A 20,141-nucleotide genomic window follows, 5' to 3' on the forward strand; every position below is an offset into this window, starting at 1 on the left:
TCTCTGACACTTTCCTCCTATAAGATGAAAAATTGGTAGCTATGTTCCCCACACTCTTTTTTTAAAATAAAATCTTCTTTAAAAAGAGTTCCCATTAGGTTGAGTCAAGAAATAGGGGTTACTTTAGGAACTGTTACAGTAATCATATAAAGTCCAGCTCAGAAGAGGCCTTTACAAAAGTCAATTTGTTCAACTTACCCTTGTACCTCAACCCTATTCCATTATCTGGAAACCTGAAGGACGGCAGCTAATTGATAGACTGAGATAAAACATCCATACATGTTTGTGTGCACATATGGCCTGTTCCAAGCATGCCAAAGTATGTGCTAGGCAAGATCTCAGCATCTGGTTCATACTTATAGGACTGCATATTAAAGCCACATATTTTAAATAATTGTCACTAAGAAACATCTATGTGTGACTTTCTCAGTGTAGTCTCAGGAAAGGTGATTTTGAAATAAAACTTTGAATAATGCATCCAGACCTAAGCCATTTTCCACACAGAAGTCACACTTACTTATAGTAGAAAGAAACTACCTCACATGTAAACGGATAGGCCGGGGGAACTATAGTTAATGTCAACTTGCCTCTGGCTGCATGCTGCAGGCATCTCTTTGAAAATGGGGCTTTCATCAAATTTTCCCTCTTATCTTTTTTGTTTCATGTTGTCTTCAGAAAAACTTCCCATTTTTATTGTGATTTTTCTTGGTAGTGCTAGCATTGTTTAAATATAATAGAATGGGTGCCAAATATTTGATAATATGCTGCATTTGCAAAATGTACATCTGTTTAAATGTGTTATGGAAAGGAGATGGAGGTATAGTGTTTCAGAATTAAAATAGTTGTATTTACCTATAACAGGTAGTTATGTAATATAATAGCTACCACTTGCTATTTTGCCCCAGAATGCCTAACTCTTTAATTATTTTCAATAGCTGCAACTTCTGTGATTTCTATGTACCACAGTGGCTGAGACAGGAATATTACTATAATTAATACAAATGTTCTCAAATTCCTGAAAGATCTATAGCTATTTTAGAAACAATCGTAAATATAATTAATCATGGTAAAATTGATAGTGCTTACATACTAAGTTCTGTCAAACATGTTATTGAGATAAATTATTCCTTATGAAAAATGTTAAAAATACAGGTATTTTCATTTATACAAATATATCTAATTATACATGGATGAAACCTGGTTAAAAAAAGTCCTATTCAAGTTATTTTATATTAATTTTGAGAGTACATTGCCCCGTGGTTCTGTATAAAACATTTATTTTGTAGACATTCATCTCACACCTTTTCTTAACATTTGCTGCATCAAAATGTCAAATCTTTAAAGGAACACATAATTTGGGGGAAGGAAAATAAAAAATTGCTTTGCTTACATAATAAAGTAAAAATAAGTGTATACATTTCATAAAATGTTTTAAAGAAAAGAAGGTTTCAGATGATATTAGTCCAGGTAAAGGCCAAATGAATTAATATACATGAACAAAAAATTTGTTGTTGCTTTGTGATAGGTTTGTAAAACATCCTAAAATAAAGCTGATGGTCATGTCAGTTTTTAGCCATTATTGCCTATACGTTAAATAATTCCATGTACTAATTAGTATGAACTGAACAGACTTTACATTTTCTGTTAAAAGCCCACCTTCCACAACTATTTTTTTATAGAGGGCCAATTCTTCAGAAGACAAAACAATCTTAGCTAATAATTGACAATGCCTCCCAATAAAATGTCAAGCAATTATCCAGTGTTTGAATTTGCTGTCCTCCTGCTCCCAAGCTAGCAGGCGAGCTGGCCTGGCATGTGACAAGTACAGACGATGGCGGCTGGCTCATCCTCTGTAGGAAAGACTTCCCATTTTATTTCTAGAAGGAATGAATGAATTTGTTTCACCCACACTGTCTCTTGGGCCCAGTCTGTCTTTATGACCAACAGCACATATTTGAGGTGGACGACTCAGAATGCTGTGGTAGAGGAAACATAGGCTAACCAGTCCACACAGGAATGAGTGCAAAGTTTCACAGCATTTGCTTCTAACTGACAGTAACAACTAATAATATATTGAAATCCACACCTGAGGCAGTTCCTTTCCTTCCCTCTCTCTCATTCCTTTTTCCATTTCCCCACGGCTTCCCTTTTAATTGAGGGCCTCCTGTGTGAAGGTCGAAAACATGTGGCTGGAAGATAAACCACTCATCAGCCATCACCTCTGGGCTTGAACTGAACTGAGAGAGCCTGGGGAAGAGCTGCTGCAGAGGTTTAAGTAGGGAAACACAGTAACAAAACACATGCGGTACTTCTAGAATAGCAAATGCATAGTAGTGTCACCAGTGGCTACTACCTACCAGGAAACCTGACATTTTGGAATTGAGAAGGTCTCCAGAGATCATCTAGTTGAGTTTTCTCAACTTACAAAAGAGGAAACTAGGGCCAGAGAAGTTCAGAATCACAAAGTCAGTTAAAATACAGATCTAGGAATTCCACATCTAAATTCAGTGTTCTTCTAACCAAACAATGTGGTGATTACCTATCAATAACACCCCAACAATTTTTCTGTGATTAATGTTATGCTTTAAGTTTTCTGCTTAAAAACACGACCTTTCAAATTTAGACTTGAAATTTGGTAAAAAGTCCTGGACAATTAGACGTTTTAAGAATTTCTGCGGAATATGATAGTTTGTACAAGACTGCTCAAGTCTAAAGATAATAGCAAGTTTTGTATTTCTGAGCATGGTATACTGGCTAATTCATCTGACAGAGAATATACTCTATTTTTCAGAAAAAGCAAATCCCAAAGTGGCACATGCTGTGAAGCCAAGCCTTTTAAGATTATTATCTAGTAAATAATCATGTAAATCTGACATGACTTATTGGCATTTAGTCTAAAGTTGCATTAAGGCCACGTGTTACCAAAGGCATCTCTTCAATGCATAATTTATAACATAAACCTCAGTGACTACCAGAGAGACCCAGGTAGAATCATGAATTAATATTGCAGAAATAGACCCTTGGAGGATTAGTTGACATTTAGCTAGGGTCACAAGGGCGACTGGATTAGTAGTTGCAGGCTATTCCTCACAGAGAACTTGCCAGATGACAAAATATATCCACCGTATTCCCGGAATTTAAAATAAACCTCTTCAAAATGTTTAGTTTGGATGTCCAGGCATGGAAGGGCCTATTGTTCCTTAGGACTTACACTGGGTCATATGTTTTTAAAAAGTACAAACTACTGGTGCCAAAAATAAGCTATCTACATAAACATTGAGGTGGGGAATGGACGAAGAACATCCAGGAAAGGCCAGGCGCAGTGGCTCATGCCTGTAATCCTAGCACTTTGGGAGGCTGAGGCAGGAGGATCACGAGGTCAGGAGATCAAGACCATCCTGGCTAACATGGTGAAACCCCGTCTCTACTAAAAATACAAAAATTAGCTGGGCATGGTGGTGTGAGCCTATATTCCCAGCTACTTGGGAGGCTGAGGCAGAAGAATTGCTTGAACCCAGGAGGCGGAGGTTGCAGTGAGCTCAGATCGTGCCATTGCACTTCAGCCTGGCAACAGAACGAGACCCTATCTCAAAAAAAAAAAAAAAAAAAAAAAGAGGTGAGGCATAAGAAAAAGAGAAAGAAAAAAGGAAATATGGGAAATATGGAGGAAAAAGGAAATAAAGAGATAAATAGGTAAAGAAGGGTAAAGAAAAGAGGGGTAGAGAGGAATGGAATGAAAATAAATAATGAATGAAAAATAAAGATAGGAATCACACGATGGGTAGAAAAAGAGATAAACGGCACATGACAAGTGGGGAAAAACAGTTGTAATGATGGGGACCAAAGACCAGGGATGTGCACAGCTGTGACAGAGCAACGGTTTGTCCTGGGGCTTGACTAGAACAGAACCATAAATGGAGGGAGACTCAGAAAAGGAGTAGATGCATGTATCTATACTGGAATATTAACTCGCCCTGAAATATTGCTGTTGCCAATGGTTTTACCTTCATCCTTGATATTCCTTCTCACTCTACAAAAACTCTGAGGAGCCTCTTCCAAAACTATGGCTTCAGCTCCAGAAATGTTGATGACTTTGAGACTATGGAAATTATTATTTCTAGTCCACAGTAGCATATTCAACCTCGCAGTGAACATCTCCACTTAATTTTAAAGGAGTATTGAACTTAAAATGTGCAAAGCTGGGATTGCTGGCAAGATGGCTGAATAGGAACAGCTCCGGTCTGCAGCTCCCAGCGAGATCAACGCAGAAGGTGGGTGATTTCTGCATTTCCAACTGAGGTATATGGTTCATCAAATTGGGACTGGTTGGACAGTGGGTGCAGCCCATGGAAGGCGAGCTGAAGCAGGGTGGGGTGTCATCTCACCCGGGAAGTGCAAGGGGTCGGGGAATTTCTTCCCCTACCCAAGGGAAGCCATGAGGGACTGAGCCTGAGGAACCCTGCACTCCAGCTCAGATACTGCGCTTTTCCCATGGTCTTCACAACCCACAGACCAGGAGATCCCCTCTGGCGCCTAACCCCACCAGGGCCCTGGGTTTCAAGCACAAAACAAGATGGCTGTTTGGGCAGACACCGAACTAGCTCCAGGAGTTTTTTTTTTTTTTTTTTTTCCATACCCCAGTGGCTCCTGGAATGCAAGTGAGACAGAATCATTCACTCCTCTGGAAAGGGGTGCTGAAACCAGGGAACCAAGTGGTCTGGCTCAGTGGGTCCCACCCTCATGGAGCCCAGCAAACTTAGATCCATTGGCTTGAAATTCTTGCAGCCAGCACAGCAGTAGTCTGAGATTGACCTGAGATGCCCCAGCTTGGTGGGGGGCGGGGGGGGGGGGGCGGTGGGGTGCCTGCCATTGCTGAGGCTTGAGTAGGCGGTTTTCCCCTCATAGTATAAACAAAGCCACCAAGAAGTTCGAACTGGGTGGAGTCCACTGCAGCTCAGCAAGGCCACTGTGGTCAGACTGCCAGATTTCTCCTTCCTGAGCAGGGCATCTCTGAAAAAAAGGCAGCAGCCCCAGTCAGAGACTTGTAGATAAAATCCCCACCTCCCTGGGACGAAGCACCTGGGGGAAAGGGCAGCTGTGGGCGCAACTTCAGCAGACTTAAACGTCCCTACCTGGCAGCTCTGAAGAGAACAGCAGATCTAAAAGCACAGTGTTGAAGCTCTGATAAGGGACAGAGTGCCTCCTCAAGTGGGTCCCTGACCCCCGTATATCCTGACTAGGAGACACCTCCCAGTAGGGGCCGACAGACACCTCATACAGGAGAGCTCTGAGCGGCATCTCGTGGTTGCCCCTCTGGTATGAAGCTTCCAGAGGAAGGAACAGGCAGCAATCTTTGCTGGTCTGCTGTCTCCGCTGGTGATACCCAGGCAAACAAGGTCTGGAGCGGACCTCCAGAAAACTACAGCAGACCTGCAGCAGAGGGGCCAGACTGTTAGAAGGAAAACTAACAAACAGAAAGGAATAGCACATCCACTCAAAGACCCCATCTGAAGGTCACCAACATCAAAGACCAAAGGTAGATAAATCCATAAAGATGGGGAGAAACCAGCGCAAAAAGCCTGAAAATTCCAAAACCAGAACGCCTCTTCTCCTCCAAAGGATCATAATTTCTCACCAGCAAGGGAACAAAATTGATTGGAGAATGAGTTGACGAAGTGATAGAAGTAGGCTTCACAAGGTCGGTAATAACAAACTCCTCCAAGCTAAAGGAGCATGTTCTAACCCAATGCAAGGAAGCTAAGAACCTTGAGAAAAGGTTAGACAAATTGCTAACTAGAATAATCAGTTTAGAGAAGAACATAAATGACCTCATAGAGCTGAAAGACACAGCACGAGAACTTTGTGAAGCATACACAAGTATCAATAGCCGAATCAATCAAGCAGAAAAAAGGATGTCAGAGACTGAAGATCAACTTAATGAAATAAAGTGAGAAGACAAGATTAGAGAAAAAAAGAATAAAAAGGAACTAACAAAGCCTCCAAGAAATATGGGACTATGTGAAAAGACCAAATCTATGTCTGATTGGTGTACCTGAAAGTGACGAGGAGAATGGAACCAAGTTGGAAAACACTCTTGAGGATATTAACCAGGAGAACTTCCCCAATCTAGCAAGACAGGCTAACATTCAATTTCAGGAAATACAGAGAACACCACAAAGATACTGCTCGAGAACAGCAACCCCAAGACATAATCGTCAGACTCACCAAGGTTGAAATGAAGGAAAAAATGTTAAGGGCAGCCAGAGAGAAAGGTCAGATTACTCACAAGGGAAGCCCCTCAGACTAACAGTAAATATCTCTGCAGAAACCCTACAAGTCAGAAGAGAGTGGGGCCCAATATTCAACATTCTTAAAGAAAAGAATTTTCAACCCGGAATTTCATATCCCACCAAACTAAGCTTCATAGTGAAGGAGAAATAAAATCCATTACAGACAAGCAAATGCTGAGAGATTTTGTCACCACCAGGCCTGCCTTACAAGAGCTCCTGAAGGAAGCACTAAACATGTAAAGGAACAACCGGTACCAGCCACTGCAAAAACATACCAAATTGTAAAGACCATCAACACTATGAAGAAATTATATCAACTAACGGGCAAAATAACCAGCTATCATCATAATGACAGGATCAAATTCACATATAACAATATTAACCTTACATTTAAATAGGCTAAATGCTCCAATTAAAAGACACAGACTGGCAAATTGGATAGAGTCAAGACCCATCAGTGTGCTGTATTCAGGAGACCCATCTCATGTGCAAAGATGCACACGGCTCAAAATAAATGGATGGAGAATATTTACCAAGCAAATGGAAAGCAAAAAAAATCAGGAGTTACAATCCTAGTCTCTGATAAAACAGACTTTAAACCAACAAAGATCAAAAGAGACAAAGAAGGGCATTACATAATGGTAAAGGGATCAATGCAACAAGAAGAGCTAACTATCCTAAATATATATGCCCCCAACACAGGAGCACCAAGATTCATAAAGCAAGTTCTTAGAGACTTACAAAGAGACTTAGATTCCCACATAATAATTGTGGGAGACTTTAACACCCCACTGTCAATATTAGACAGATCAATTAGACAGAAAATTAACAAGGATATTCAGGACTTGAACTCAGCTCTGGAAAAAGTGGACCTAAGAGACATCCACGGAACTCTCCACTCCAAATCAACAGAATATACATTCTTCTTTTCACCTCATCACACTTATTTTAAAATTGACCACAAAATTTGAAGTAAAATTCTCCTCAGCAAATTCAAAAGAAAGGAAATCATAACAAACAGTCTCTCAGACCACAGTGCAATCATATTAGAACTCAGGATTAAGAAACTCAATCAAATCAGCACAACTACATGGAAACTGAACAACCTGCTCCTGAATGACTACTGGGTAAATAATGAAATGAAGGCAGAAATAAAGATGTTCTTTGAAACCAATGAGAATGAAGACACAATGTACCAGAATCTCTGGGACACATTTAAAGCAACGTGTAGTGGAAAATTTATAGCACTAAAGGCCCACAAGAGAAAGCAGGAAAGATCGAAAGTTGATACCCTAAAATCAAAATGAAAAGAACTAGAGAAGCAACAACAAACAAATTCAAAAGCTAGCAGAAGACAAGAGATAACTAAGATTAGAGCAGAACTGAAGGACATACAGACACGAAAAACCCTTCAAAAAAATCAATAAATCCAGGAACTGGTTTTCTGAAAAGATCAACAAAATAGCTAGACCACGAGCCAGACTAATAACGAAGAAAAGAAAGAAGATCAAATAGATGTGTAATAAAAAAAGATATAGGGGATATCACCACTGATCCCACAGAAATACAAATTACCATCAGAGAATACTATAAACACCTCTATGCAAATAAACTAGAAAATCTAGAAGAAATGAATAAATTCCTGGACACATACACCCTCCCAAGTCTAAACCAGGAAGAAGTCAAATCCCTGAACAGACTGATAACAAGTTCTGAAATTGAGGCAGTAATTAATAGCCTACCAACGAAAAAAGGTCCAGGACCAGATGGATTCACAGCTGAATTTTACCAGAGGTACAAAGAGGAGCTGGTACCATTCCTTCTCAAACTATTCCAAACAATAGAAAAAGAGAGAATCCTCCCTAACTCATTTTATGAGGCCAACATCATCCTGATACCAAAACCTGGCAGAGACAAAACAAAAAAAAGAAAATTTCAGGCCAATATCCCTGATGAACTTCGATGCGAAAATCCTCAATAAAATACTGGCAAACCGAATCCAGCAACACATTAAAAAGCTTATCCACCACAATGAAGTCAGTTTCATCCCTGGGATGCAAGGCTGGTTCAACATACACAAATCAATAAACATAATCCATCACATAAACAGAACCAATGACAAAAACCACATGATTATCTCAATAGATGCAGAAAAGGTCTTTGACAAAATTCAACAGCCCTCCATGCTAAAAACTCTGAATAAGCTAGGTATTGGTGGAACATACCCCAAAATAATAAGAGCTATTTATGACAAACCCACAGCCAATATCATAGTGAATGGGCAAAAGTTGGAAGCACTCCCTTTAAAAACTGGCACAAGACAAGGATGTCCTCTCTCACTCACTCCTATCTAACATAGTATTGGAAGTTCTGGCCAGAGCAATCAGGCAAGAGAAAGAAATAAAGGGTATTCAAACAGGAAGAGAGGAAGTCAAATTATCTCTTTGCAGAAGACATGATTGTGTATTTAGAAAACCCCATCGTCTCAGCCCCTAATCTCCTTAAGCTGATAAGTAACTTCAGCAAAGTCTCAGGATACAAAATCAACGCAAAAATAACAAGCATTCCTATACACCAATAACAGACAAACAGAGAGCCAAATCATGAGTGAACTCCCATTCGCAATTGCTATAGAGAGAATAAAATACCTAGGAATACAATTTACAAGGGATGTGAAGGACCTCTTCAAGGATAACTACAAACCACTGCTCAAGGAAATAAGAGAGGACACAAACAACTGGAAAAACATTCTGTGCTCATGGATAGGAAGAATTAAGATTGTGAAAATGGCCAGACTGCCCAAAGTAATTTATAAATTCAATGCTATCTCCATCAAGCTACCATTGACGTTCTTCATAGAATTGGAAAAAACTACTTTAACTTCATATAGAATCAAAAAAGAGCCCACATAGCCAAGACAATCTAAGTAAAAAGAACAAAACTGGAGGCATCATGCTACCTGACTTCAAACTATACTACAAGGCTACAGTAACCAAAACAGCATGGTACTGGTATCAAAACGGATATATAGACCAATGGAACAGAACATAGGCCTCAGAAATAACACCACACATCTAGAACCATCTGATCTTTGCCAAACCTGACAAAAACAAGCAATGAGGAAAAGATTCCCTATTTAATAAATGGTGTTGGAAATAGCTAGCCATATGCAGAAAACTGAAACTGGACCCCTTCCTTACACCTTATACAAAAATCAACTCAAGATGGATTAAAGACTTAAACATAAGACCTAAAACCACAAAAATCCTAGAAGAAAACCTAGGCAATACCATTCAGAGCATAGGCATGGACAAAGATTTCATGTCTAAAACACCAAAAGCAATGGCAACAAACGCCAAAATTGACAAATGAGATCTAATTCAACTAAAGAGCTTCTGCACAGCAAAAGAAACTATCATCAGAGTGAACAGACAGCCTAAGAATGGGAGAAAATTTTTGCAATCTATCCATTTGACAAAGGGCTAATATCCAGAACCTACAAAGAACTTAAACAAATTTACAAGAAAAAAAAAACAATCCCTTCAAAAAGTGGGCAAAGGATATGAACAGACACTTCTCAAAAGAAGACATTTATGCAGCCAACCAACATATAAAAAAATGCTTATCATCACCGGTCATTAGAGAAATGCAAATGAAAACCACAATGAGATACCATATTATGCCAGTCAGAATAGCGATCATTAAAAGTCAGGAAGGCTGGGCATGGTGGCTCACGCCTGTAATCCCAGCACTTTGGGAGGCCAAGCAGGCGGATCACAAGATTGGGAGTTTGAGACCAGCTTGACCAACATGGAGAAACCCTGTCTCTACTAAAAATACAAAAATTAGCGTGGTGGCATGCACCTGTAATTCCAGCTACTGAGGAGGCCGAGGCAGGATAATTGCTTGAACCTGGGAGGCGGAGGTTGCAGCGAGCTGAGATCATGCCATTGCATGCCAGCCTGGGCAAAAAGAGCAAACAATTCCATCTCAAAAAAAAAAAATAAATAAATAAATAAAAAGCCAGGAAACAACAGATGCTTGAGAATATGCAGAGAAACAGGAACACTTTTACACTGTTGGTGGGACAGTAAATTAGTTCAACCATTGTGGAAGACGGTGTGGCGATTCCTCAAGGACCGAGAACTACAAATACCATTTGATCCAACAATGCCATTACTGGGAATATACCCAAAGGATTATAAATTGTTCTACCATAAAGATACATGTATAGGTATGTTTATCGTGGCACTATTCACAATAGCAAAGACTTGGAACCAACCTAAATGTCCATCAATTGATAAAGAAAAAAGACTGGATAAAGAAAATGTGGCACATACGCACCATGGAATACTATGCAGCCATAAAAAAGGTTGAGTTCATGTCCTCTGCAGGGACATGGATGAAGCTGGAAACCATCATTCTCAGCAAACTATCACAAGAACAGAAAAGCAAAGCAAACACTGCATGTTCTCATTCATATGTGGGAGTTGAACAATGACAATGCATGGACACAGGGAGGGGAACATCACACCCTGGGGCCTGTCGGGGGGTAGGGCGGTAAGGGAGGGATAGCATTAGCAGAAATACCTAATATAAGTGATGGGATGATGGGTACAGCAAACCACCATGGCACGTGTATACCTATGTAACAAAACTGCTCATTCTGCACATGTACCTCAGAACTTAAAGTATAATAAAGAAAAAGAAAAAAAATGTGCAAAGCTGAACTCTCCATTTTTAGTGCCCCCACCCCATTTTGTAGTTCCTATGTTCCACATTTTGGTGAACAGAAATATCTCCACTAACCTGCCCAAACCAGGAACTATTCTAAGTCTTTCTATATTGTCCCTTCTCTCTCCAAATGGCTACTAAAATTTAACTCTTAAGTGTTTCTAAAGTTGCTCTTTCTCTTCATTCTACTGGTCTTCCTGATTTGAGCTCTCTCCCCTCCTCACTGTGTCCAATCCTAACGTTAGAGTTATATTCCTAAAAATTAGATCATGTTACCACCTACTCAAAGGCCATCAACAGTCTCAGGCCCAAGGTCAACCTCCTTCCATGACCAGATCAGAGTTTCTAGTCTTCACTCTGCCAACCTCTCCACCTTTACCTTCTCCCATCCATGAACTCACTCTCACTGCATGACTACAACTGTTTTGAAATAATAGAGAAAAGAACAAGATCCACATATTCCCTCAATTTGGGAAACTTTATGCCATCAATTCTTAGTATCTATATTTTTGTATTGATTTTTACATAAATTGAAGATTTTATTATTAAGCAAGTTTTTGCTTGTTTCCACAAAACAAGACACTGCATAGTTTTCAAGTGTGGGAGGTGAGGATAACTTATTATGGCCATATCTGTTTTTCTCTCCCCCAGACGATCCCTTGGCTCTTGTAACACACAACTTTGTTTGTTTGTTTGTTTTTGGAGACAGGGTTTTGCCCTGTTGCCCAGGCTGGAGTGCCATGGAGTGATCATAGCTCAAAGTGATCCTCCCATCTCAGCCTCACCAGTAGCTGAGACTACAGGTGTGTGCCACCACGCCCAACAAATTTTTGTATTTATTGTAAAGACAGGGTTTTGTCATGTTGCCCAGGCTGGTCTCGAACTCCTGGGCTAAAGTGATCAAATGATTCACCTGCCTCCACCTCCCAAAGTGCGGGGATTACAGGCATGAGCCACGGTGCCCAGCCACACCACTTGCTCTGTGATTTGTTCTAACACGAGCTGCTCCTGCGCTGCATTTTTCTGTCGGGCTGTTTTTGCGGGTTCTCTTTCTCATGGATGTTGTGCTGATTACCTTCCCTAGCACGGTGCCTACATATAACACAGGCCCCATAAAATCTGTCATCGTCATCATCCTCACTATAATAAAAAGTAAAGTCTTCTCATATCTTTGTGATTACCAAATGTCTTAGTATGTTGGAAATCAGTACTAAACATTTCCTGGTGAATAAGTGGCTTCTAAGATTTTGCAGAGCTTTATCTGCCACTGTGTGGGAAGACACAGGATGCTTAGTTATTCTGATATGATATGCTTTGCGTATTCACACAGAATCATAGCCATTTACTCTAAATTTTTGTCCCATAACCTTCCATGCCACATGATGAAAAATGTTAACAATCACAGAGTCACAGATGTGTCTGGGTTATCAAAGCCAGTTCAGTAGCTGAGAATTTTCACACACACAAAACATTCCAGCAAACAATGGGATATAACTGTATCTTTGGCAACAGCTAGGAGCTCACCTTTTCTTCATTACCAACACAACTCCAAGAAATATAATCACGAACAGCAAGATGCCTGCAATGACTCCAGCAATTTTAACTGTATGGTCTGTCTGTTTCTCGGGTTCTGGGACTGGTTTTGGAGTGGCAGCTCCTGAAGATGAAAGGAAATGAAAAAGGAGAGACAGTAGGTAAGAGAGAATAAAGATGTCACATTTTAAAAAATTTCGCTGCATTTAACAGAGTAATAAGACTTATCAGAGCCAGCAGACAGACAAGCTTTGATTTTTTAAACAGCTTTCATATGCACTGAAAGCAGCGTAATTGTTCATATTGTTCTTCAATATTTTACTAAACCATACACAAGCTGGATAGCACACCCATGCCTGACCCTTTTCTAAGAGACTCTTCTCAAACATTTTTTTTTTAGAAAAATATTATTTTATTATCTCTATTGGCTCCTGCTCTTTCTGCCATTTAAAAACTTACTAACAGCACAATAGCTATCCCTAAGCCTTTATCCAAATTTGATTTGCTGGAACATTTTCATCAATTATTTTTCATAAACGAAGCAGTAATTCCATAACATATTAGTCCAAACACCTGGAAAACTGAGATAAGCTCATTTACCATGCATTTTTACCAGCAATTGTTTTTTAACACAATAGAGTTTTTTCCCCTGCCTTTGGAAATCTAAATCTAGGTCACATCTGGTAGGCAAAAGACTCCTTCTAAGCAATTTATTCACAAAGTGGAAGCGGCTGATGATCACACCACTGGCACCCACATTTAAAATCTGTTTAAATGAGATAACCAGGGTCTTACAGTGGTGGTGGCTGTCTTAGCTCCCCTTTCTCATGTCTAAAACATGAGACATGTTTGTCCTGTTTACTATAATGTAATGGAATGTCAAATCCATGTCTGATGAAATATACATTTCCTCTGCTAAGTGCATTCAGGATGAAAAATATTAGGAATGCAATGTTCAATTCCCTAAAAAGACTCCTTTTTAAAAGGGCTTGTACTTTTAAAATCAGAATGTGATGATGCTCTGAGTCACACCACCCTTACTAGGTGACAGGTCATTCCGAATGGAGGAATTTTATGTCCAAATTTTCCTCCTTAGAATTTTCTTTTTGTGTTGGTAAAAATGTAATTAAATTGGAGTGTTTGTAAACCAGCTCTTTCCACTCTGTCATGAGGTTTTCCACTCCTACGTCACCTGACTCACGAAAACCTTAGCTGTCACTGTGTCTGAGCCCTTGGGCAGGGCAGACCAAGACCAGGAGGACAAACTCTAAAATGAGTCATCACTGAGAAAGAGGGAGTGCCAGATATCACCTTCCATCTGTTTTTTTGTGTCCTTTGGGAACACGTAAATGATGTTTCTTTCCAAAGTTATTCCTGGTGAGATTTTATACATGAGGACCTGCATTCTGAACATGGCTGTAGTCATTAGACTGACCCCAGGAAGTGAGTCAAGGTCAGGGAAGAAGCAAGTTGGAAGCTCATCAGTGTTTCCATGACAAAGCATATTCCAATCATTTGAGAGCCGCAACAGCAGCAGCCATGATGCAAAAAACACACCTTATGAAATAAAAACCCTTCTGAAGAAGCCTCTACAGGTCAATTTTATTTCTGACAATGTCAAGAATAAGTCCTGCTATTTTGATTCAATGAATATCCCTCAAACTAGTTGTTCAGTTAAATCTTTAAGGTATTAATGTTAATTATCCTTTATGGTAATTACATCTGAAATACACCACTCCAATATTCTATTGGAACATATCACCAGGTGGTTGACTGGGAGGAAATTGTCACATTAAACAAATTGCTAAGAAAAACCTAAAGATAAAATGTGTATGTGGATAAACAAAATTTTTTTAAGTTAAATAAGCAATCTATACAAAAAGAAGTAACATTTGAAATTCACGAAACTGAAAAAAGTCTGTTTTTCCATTTTGATTTTGTGTCCAATTAAAACAAATTTTTAAAATAAAATCAAATTGGTTTTATTCTTCCAAATGTTGACATACTGGAAGCCATTCCATTTATCTCACTAGTTATAGATAGCTGGCTCTCCATGTATATTTCCTAAATAGATGAGTTAAGGTATGTTTTGTAACTAAGTTATGTCACTAAATGCAACACTTGGGAAAAAATGTTTAGAAAAACTTATTTACCTTAAGACATTTTAATATAAAAATAGCACACATGTAATGCATACATTGTGAATACTCAGTAGAGGAGGGTCTGGCTCTGGAGGAACTGATGAATGACTATTCTGCTTTGGGCCAAGGAGGGGTGGTTACCTGCAGCCTTTCATCCCCTTTAGGAAGCAGCATGCACATTGCTATGCAGCCTGTGGAAGCTCAGTATTATCATTTCTTAGCACTGACTTTTAACTCATTTCACATTGCAGGTCAAGGGAATGAAATGTTCTATCTTGGCCTGACACAGTTGCAACGTGATGACAGTAGCAACCACGCTAAATGGGACAGTGACTCAGAAAAGGTGGGAGGGCTGCCTGGGAGTGGCCATCCGGTTGAGTCGGGTGTTTGGGTTTAGGACTCTGCAGAAGCATCAGTGTAAACACAAACAGCCCTCGGATAACCTGATGGGTGGGTGTCACTGACTCCAGGCCCCTTGCCCAGGAAGTTCCTGCTTTCCTGCCTGTGCCCTGTCCCTCTATCCCTGCCTGAAATGAACATCTTTAGGCTCTCCTTAAATAGGATGCTCCTCGCTCCTCTTTTATTGCTTTGGGAACATGTGGTTCTGGTTATGACCTGTCAGCGGGCCTTGGACAGGGGATATTTTTGACACAACATGGTTGCAACTGATGGTTGTTTATTTTTCCTCACCCAAATCTATGAATTTAACAGTATAATTTCTAAACTGCTTGGCAAAAGAGTTGTTTTCATTCTATTTCCCCCTCGGTCTTGTTATTTTCTTGCCAGGTTTCTCATGGTATAAACTTTTCCTTTTTTTCGTATAAATTTTAATTGCTTATTAAAAGGCATTTTCTCTTCTTGTGTGTATTCTGTTAGGACAGCAGTGTGCATTTAGTTCCTTTTGAAGAGAATAAACTTGCATGTGTCCATTTATCAGTGGATATTATCTAGGCCTGCTACTGTATCGTATTCATTGCACTGGTGAATAAGCTAAATATTACAGGGAGATTAAGAGACTGCTAAAATCATAGAGCCTAATCCTCACAGATGCCCAGTCTACTGACTCCTAGTGATAACGCTGGTTATTATTTTTATAATGGCCAAGAAAATAAAAAAGAGTGGTATTCCAGTCAAATTGCATTAAGATTTCAGTTATAACATCTAGTATGTAAAACAAACAAACAAACAAACAAAAAAACTCAAAACAAATAGAATGATTAACCAATGCAGTATTTAGCTGGTTTTCAACTTGGCAGAAAACAATTCCACTTTGGCCCAGTGTTCAACATTAAATTAAATAACAGCAGCAAGCCAGGCTGAGAACACGATGTACTCAGCTACTGGCTTGAGGTCTGGGCCCAATTTTGACTACTGAACTGGCTGCACAAATTTTCCCAGAAGATCCAAGGGTACAAGCCCAGAAGGCCATGAAGGCTGTCAGTGATGCCCAGAGCTACTGACCATGCTGCCCACAGCACGGGCTGCTTTCACCCCGAGTGAACGGGAAGCCTTCACAAAGGGAGGGGAGTGGCAGAGTTAGGAAGAGCCGCAGGGACAGCTCAGCTGCAGAACTTTGTACGGTGGTGACTAGTACGAGGTTGACCTTGAATGTGGAGGAAAAAAAATCCAGCAATATTCTTCATTTATTCAACAAGCATTTATTGAGTAGCTAACTGCTTGCCAAGCACTGTTTAAGGAATACAGTGGTGAGCAGATGGACAAAACAAAAACTTCTGACCTCATGGAACTTAAATTCTTGTGGGGAAGACAGACACCAAGGTAAACCAATATTGTAGGCAGTGTCTGGCCAGGCTAGCTGTAGAGAAAAATCAAGAGGAGTGGGCTGGGGGGTGAAGGCAAGGCAGCTGTTAGGATGGGGGATTGGAGAAGGAATTACTGAGAAAATAACATTCGAGCAGAGACCTGAAAGAGGAAAGGGAGTGGGAGAGTGACATCCAGGGAGGAGAAAAAGGGAAAAGGTGCAAATGAGACTGAAATACTGTGACTGGAGTGTGGTGAACTGCGGAGAAGGTGAAGCATAATTTTAGGGTGGGGAACACCTCCTTAGATAGCTGGAAGGACTCTCTCTGCTTGAGAAGCCTTGGGAGGATTCTGAGCAGAGGAGGAACTTGATCTGGCTTATATTCAACAACACTATCCCGGCAGCTGTGTGTACTGCAGGCTGTAGAGGGCCACGGTGGAGGCAGGGACCTCAGTTATGAGGCTGTTACGAAGATGCAGGGAAGACACTCATGGCTCGGAGTGAGAAGGTAGCAGTGCAGGTGGCAAGATGCCATCAAACTTGAGACACGCTGTGATGGTCCAGCCATCAGTTTTGCCGATGAACTGGATGTCGAGTGTGTTAGGATAACAACCAGATTTCTGGCAGGAGTCACTGGACAGACACAGCTGCTACTAACTGACAGGGCGAGAACTGCAGGAGGAGCAGGTTTGGAGGGGTGGGTGGGCAGACCAAGAGTTTAGTTTTGGACCAATGAGGTTTGAGATATTTGACATACAAAAGAGATAGCAAGTAGGCAGTTGGATGGATATACAGGGGAGAGACCTGGGTGTAGAATATAAATTTGAGGTTGTCATAAAAAAGATGGTGATTACAGTCATGAGTCGGCCGGGGGACACTTAGGAGGTGAACAAGGGAAACAATGGCGAGTCAAGGAGGATGGAACTCAGCCACATGGAGGCGGATGTCCAGGCGAATACAGACACAGGGAGCATCCGCACGGAGCAGCCAGAGAGGAAGAAAGGGATCACGAAACAGTCTTTTTTTTTTTTTCTTAAGATGGGAGAAATGACAGCATCTCTGAATGTGAATGCTAATGATACCATAGAGAGGGCAAGTTGATGATGCGGGAGGGAAAGGAGCTGCCTGCTGGAGGGAAGCCCTTGCAGAGGCAGGAGGTGGGACCAGCACGCAGAACCAGGAGGGCTGATGTTTCACCCAGAGGAATGGCAGAAAGCCACACACGCAGCAATGCACAGGCTCTTGGCAGAGCAGATGTGCTGGTCTGGGAGCAGAGCATTTGAAAGGTCTCTTTTGATGGCTTCATTTTCTCAGGGAAAAAGGAACCAAGAAGATGAGGGGAGACTGAGGACCAGAACGGAGGTGTGAGAAATCTCAGGCCAAAAAGTTTTGAAGTTGTCTAGAAGAGGGAAGGGAGGGATGTCCCAGGCTGGGCATAGGTGGGATCTGCTGGTAGCCAACCAGGAGTTCCAAGGACACAGAAGACAGGGTTGGAAGGGGGCTAAGGCGTGAGAGAGAAGGGGAAGGTGGGCCAGTGAGAGCAATCCTGATGGCCACGAGCCAACAGTGAGGGTGGGAAGTGGGGCTGTGGCTGTATCCAAGAGCATGCAGAGCCCTGGGCCGTCTCTTCACTCCTCCTAGTTAGGATGAAGAAGGGGAAGAGGAGGAAAAAAAAAAAGGTAGGGGGTGATCCCTACTCAGACTTACATTGGGGAGGGGTGTGACCAGTGTTCAGATCAGAGATACAGAAGCATCCCTGTGACACTCAGATGTTCCCTCTAAATATAAGGGATGCAGCTGTGAACGTGGGCTAGCACTGTCCTGTTCATATGTGTAGCTAATGTTGGCTTCCACAGCCTCCGAATTAGCAGTCCCTTATTTAGTACGTTTTGTGCTCAAGGTACTGGAACAAGGCTCTGCAGGGGAATTACAGTTGAGTATGTGCCTCTTCCTTCAGGGAGGTGACCACAGTAAATAAGGCGAGAAGCCTTAAGTGTCACAGGTAAGCTACAGAGTCCAGCTGGGGAAGAGTGGAGGGGATGAGGGAGGGCTGCTTGTCAGAGGCTGCAATAATGAATGGGCTGGAAGGACCGGGAAGGTTTCAACGCTGGGTGGGAAGAGTGCCTCATAAGCCAGAACAAAGGGGCCTCTGGAGTCACATACTAGCTTCAAGGGCAGGGTCTGGAGCAGGGGCTGGGGGTGATTGGGAAGAGGATTTGGAACTGAGGCTTTATGGTGGGATGGGTGTTGCTCACTGGGTAGGACAGCCCAGATTAAATTTAATAAATAAGGAACCACAGAAAATAACAGAGCAGTACCTTGAGAACAACTGGGCAGCAATACGCAGGCTCACTGAAGAAGGGAAGGGAAGGAAGTTGGGGAGCCATGGGAAGGCTACTGCCCCACCCAGGCCTGGAGCCTCCCCTGCCTGAATTGCAAGGGTGGCTGGAACGAGCAGGACACAAGAGACTCACAGAGGCACAGTCAGCTGTGTACAGGTGACAACACCCACAATGGCTCTGGGACTACATGGCCAGCTGGGGCTGTGTGTTGGGTTCAATGTCTGAATTGAACCTGAGCAACAAACTACCCCATTCACACCACATGCAAAAGGTTTCAGTGGCAAACCAAATACCACAAAGCCACTCTTGGTATTTTGGGGAGAAAGGAAGAAAAAAGGGGCTAAGGATAGTAACAATGGGAACTGCTGAAAAGAAAAGCTGAGGAGGCTGAAAAACCTTAAGAGATGCGACAGGGAGAAGAGCTAAAAGTAGAAAATAAAATGGAAGCAGTGGAAATATGTAAAAATATTGTTCCTTCAAGTGTGTTTCAAAGAGCACTGGTCCCAAAAGATAATCTAAAATTTAAATTCAGTACTCCATCACTTTTTGCTAGCATTTTAATGACTTTCATGGAATACTCTATTTTAATTAATTTTCCTTTTGTGTGTGTGTGAACATATGCAGAGGTAAATTTCTATACTTTTTCTTAAAAACAGCAACATCCTTGTTTTAAAGATCATTGTGAGACAGTTCATTCAGGTCTTGTTGCCCAGAGAATTAAAATCCTTTGCAGTCGTGTTTAGTTTTTTTTCAGCTGTTCCTTCTTCACACTATACATAATCACAAAACACCTCCTAGATTTTTCATTTAAATTACATATCATTGTTTTTCTTCCTGGGAATGCGAAGTCAATCACTATTCCTGGAATAATCTACAGTCACATTTTGTGTATTCTTTGTAACCTGATTATGCTTTTGAATTTATAACTCTTCTTCTGTCCCTAATTTCCAGTGTAGGGCAAACAGAGCATATACAATGTACAAGTAATAATCAGAAACATAATTTTTCATATAAGACTGAGATAATGGATTGTTTGATATATATCTTCTCTAAAAAAATCAATCTTTTTTTTATTTTTGTTCTAATTTCATGACAGTTACTGCCTCATTTATTGATGTGGCTGACGCCCTGTGGAGAAGATGATCTATCAAAGCCTTATCACTTATCATCTGGACACTAAAAGTCCAAGAGAATTATTACTGCTCTTACTTTTTTGATGAAATAGTTTTATTTTTTCCATTTGAATTTCTCAAATCATTATCAAGTAATAAAATAGGGAAACAAATTGTCAATAATAAGTTATCAACTGTGTGCAACTTTCACATAAGTGAATAATCAA

At 40.9% G+C, this 20,141-nt stretch overlaps 1 protein-coding gene across 14 annotated transcripts in view; it reads right to left on the minus strand.

Moving 5' to 3' along the window:
• PTPRM (protein tyrosine phosphatase receptor type M) overlaps positions 1-20,141 on the minus strand; it is an 826,360-nt gene that overhangs the window by 249,880 nt on the left and 556,339 nt on the right. For all 14 annotated transcript variants that reach the window (XM_512029.7, XM_009433655.5, XM_009433656.5 and 11 more), the window contains one exon: positions 12,549-12,681. In XM_512029.7, the coding sequence (XP_512029.4) occupies positions 12,549-12,681 (133 nt within the window). The remainder of the gene's footprint in view (positions 1-12,548; positions 12,682-20,141) is intronic.

The sequence above is a fragment of the Pan troglodytes genome, chromosome 17, assembly GCF_028858775.2.
Source record: "Pan troglodytes isolate AG18354 chromosome 17, NHGRI_mPanTro3-v2.0_pri, whole genome shotgun sequence".
NCBI lineage: Eukaryota > Metazoa > Chordata > Mammalia > Primates > Hominidae > Pan > Pan troglodytes.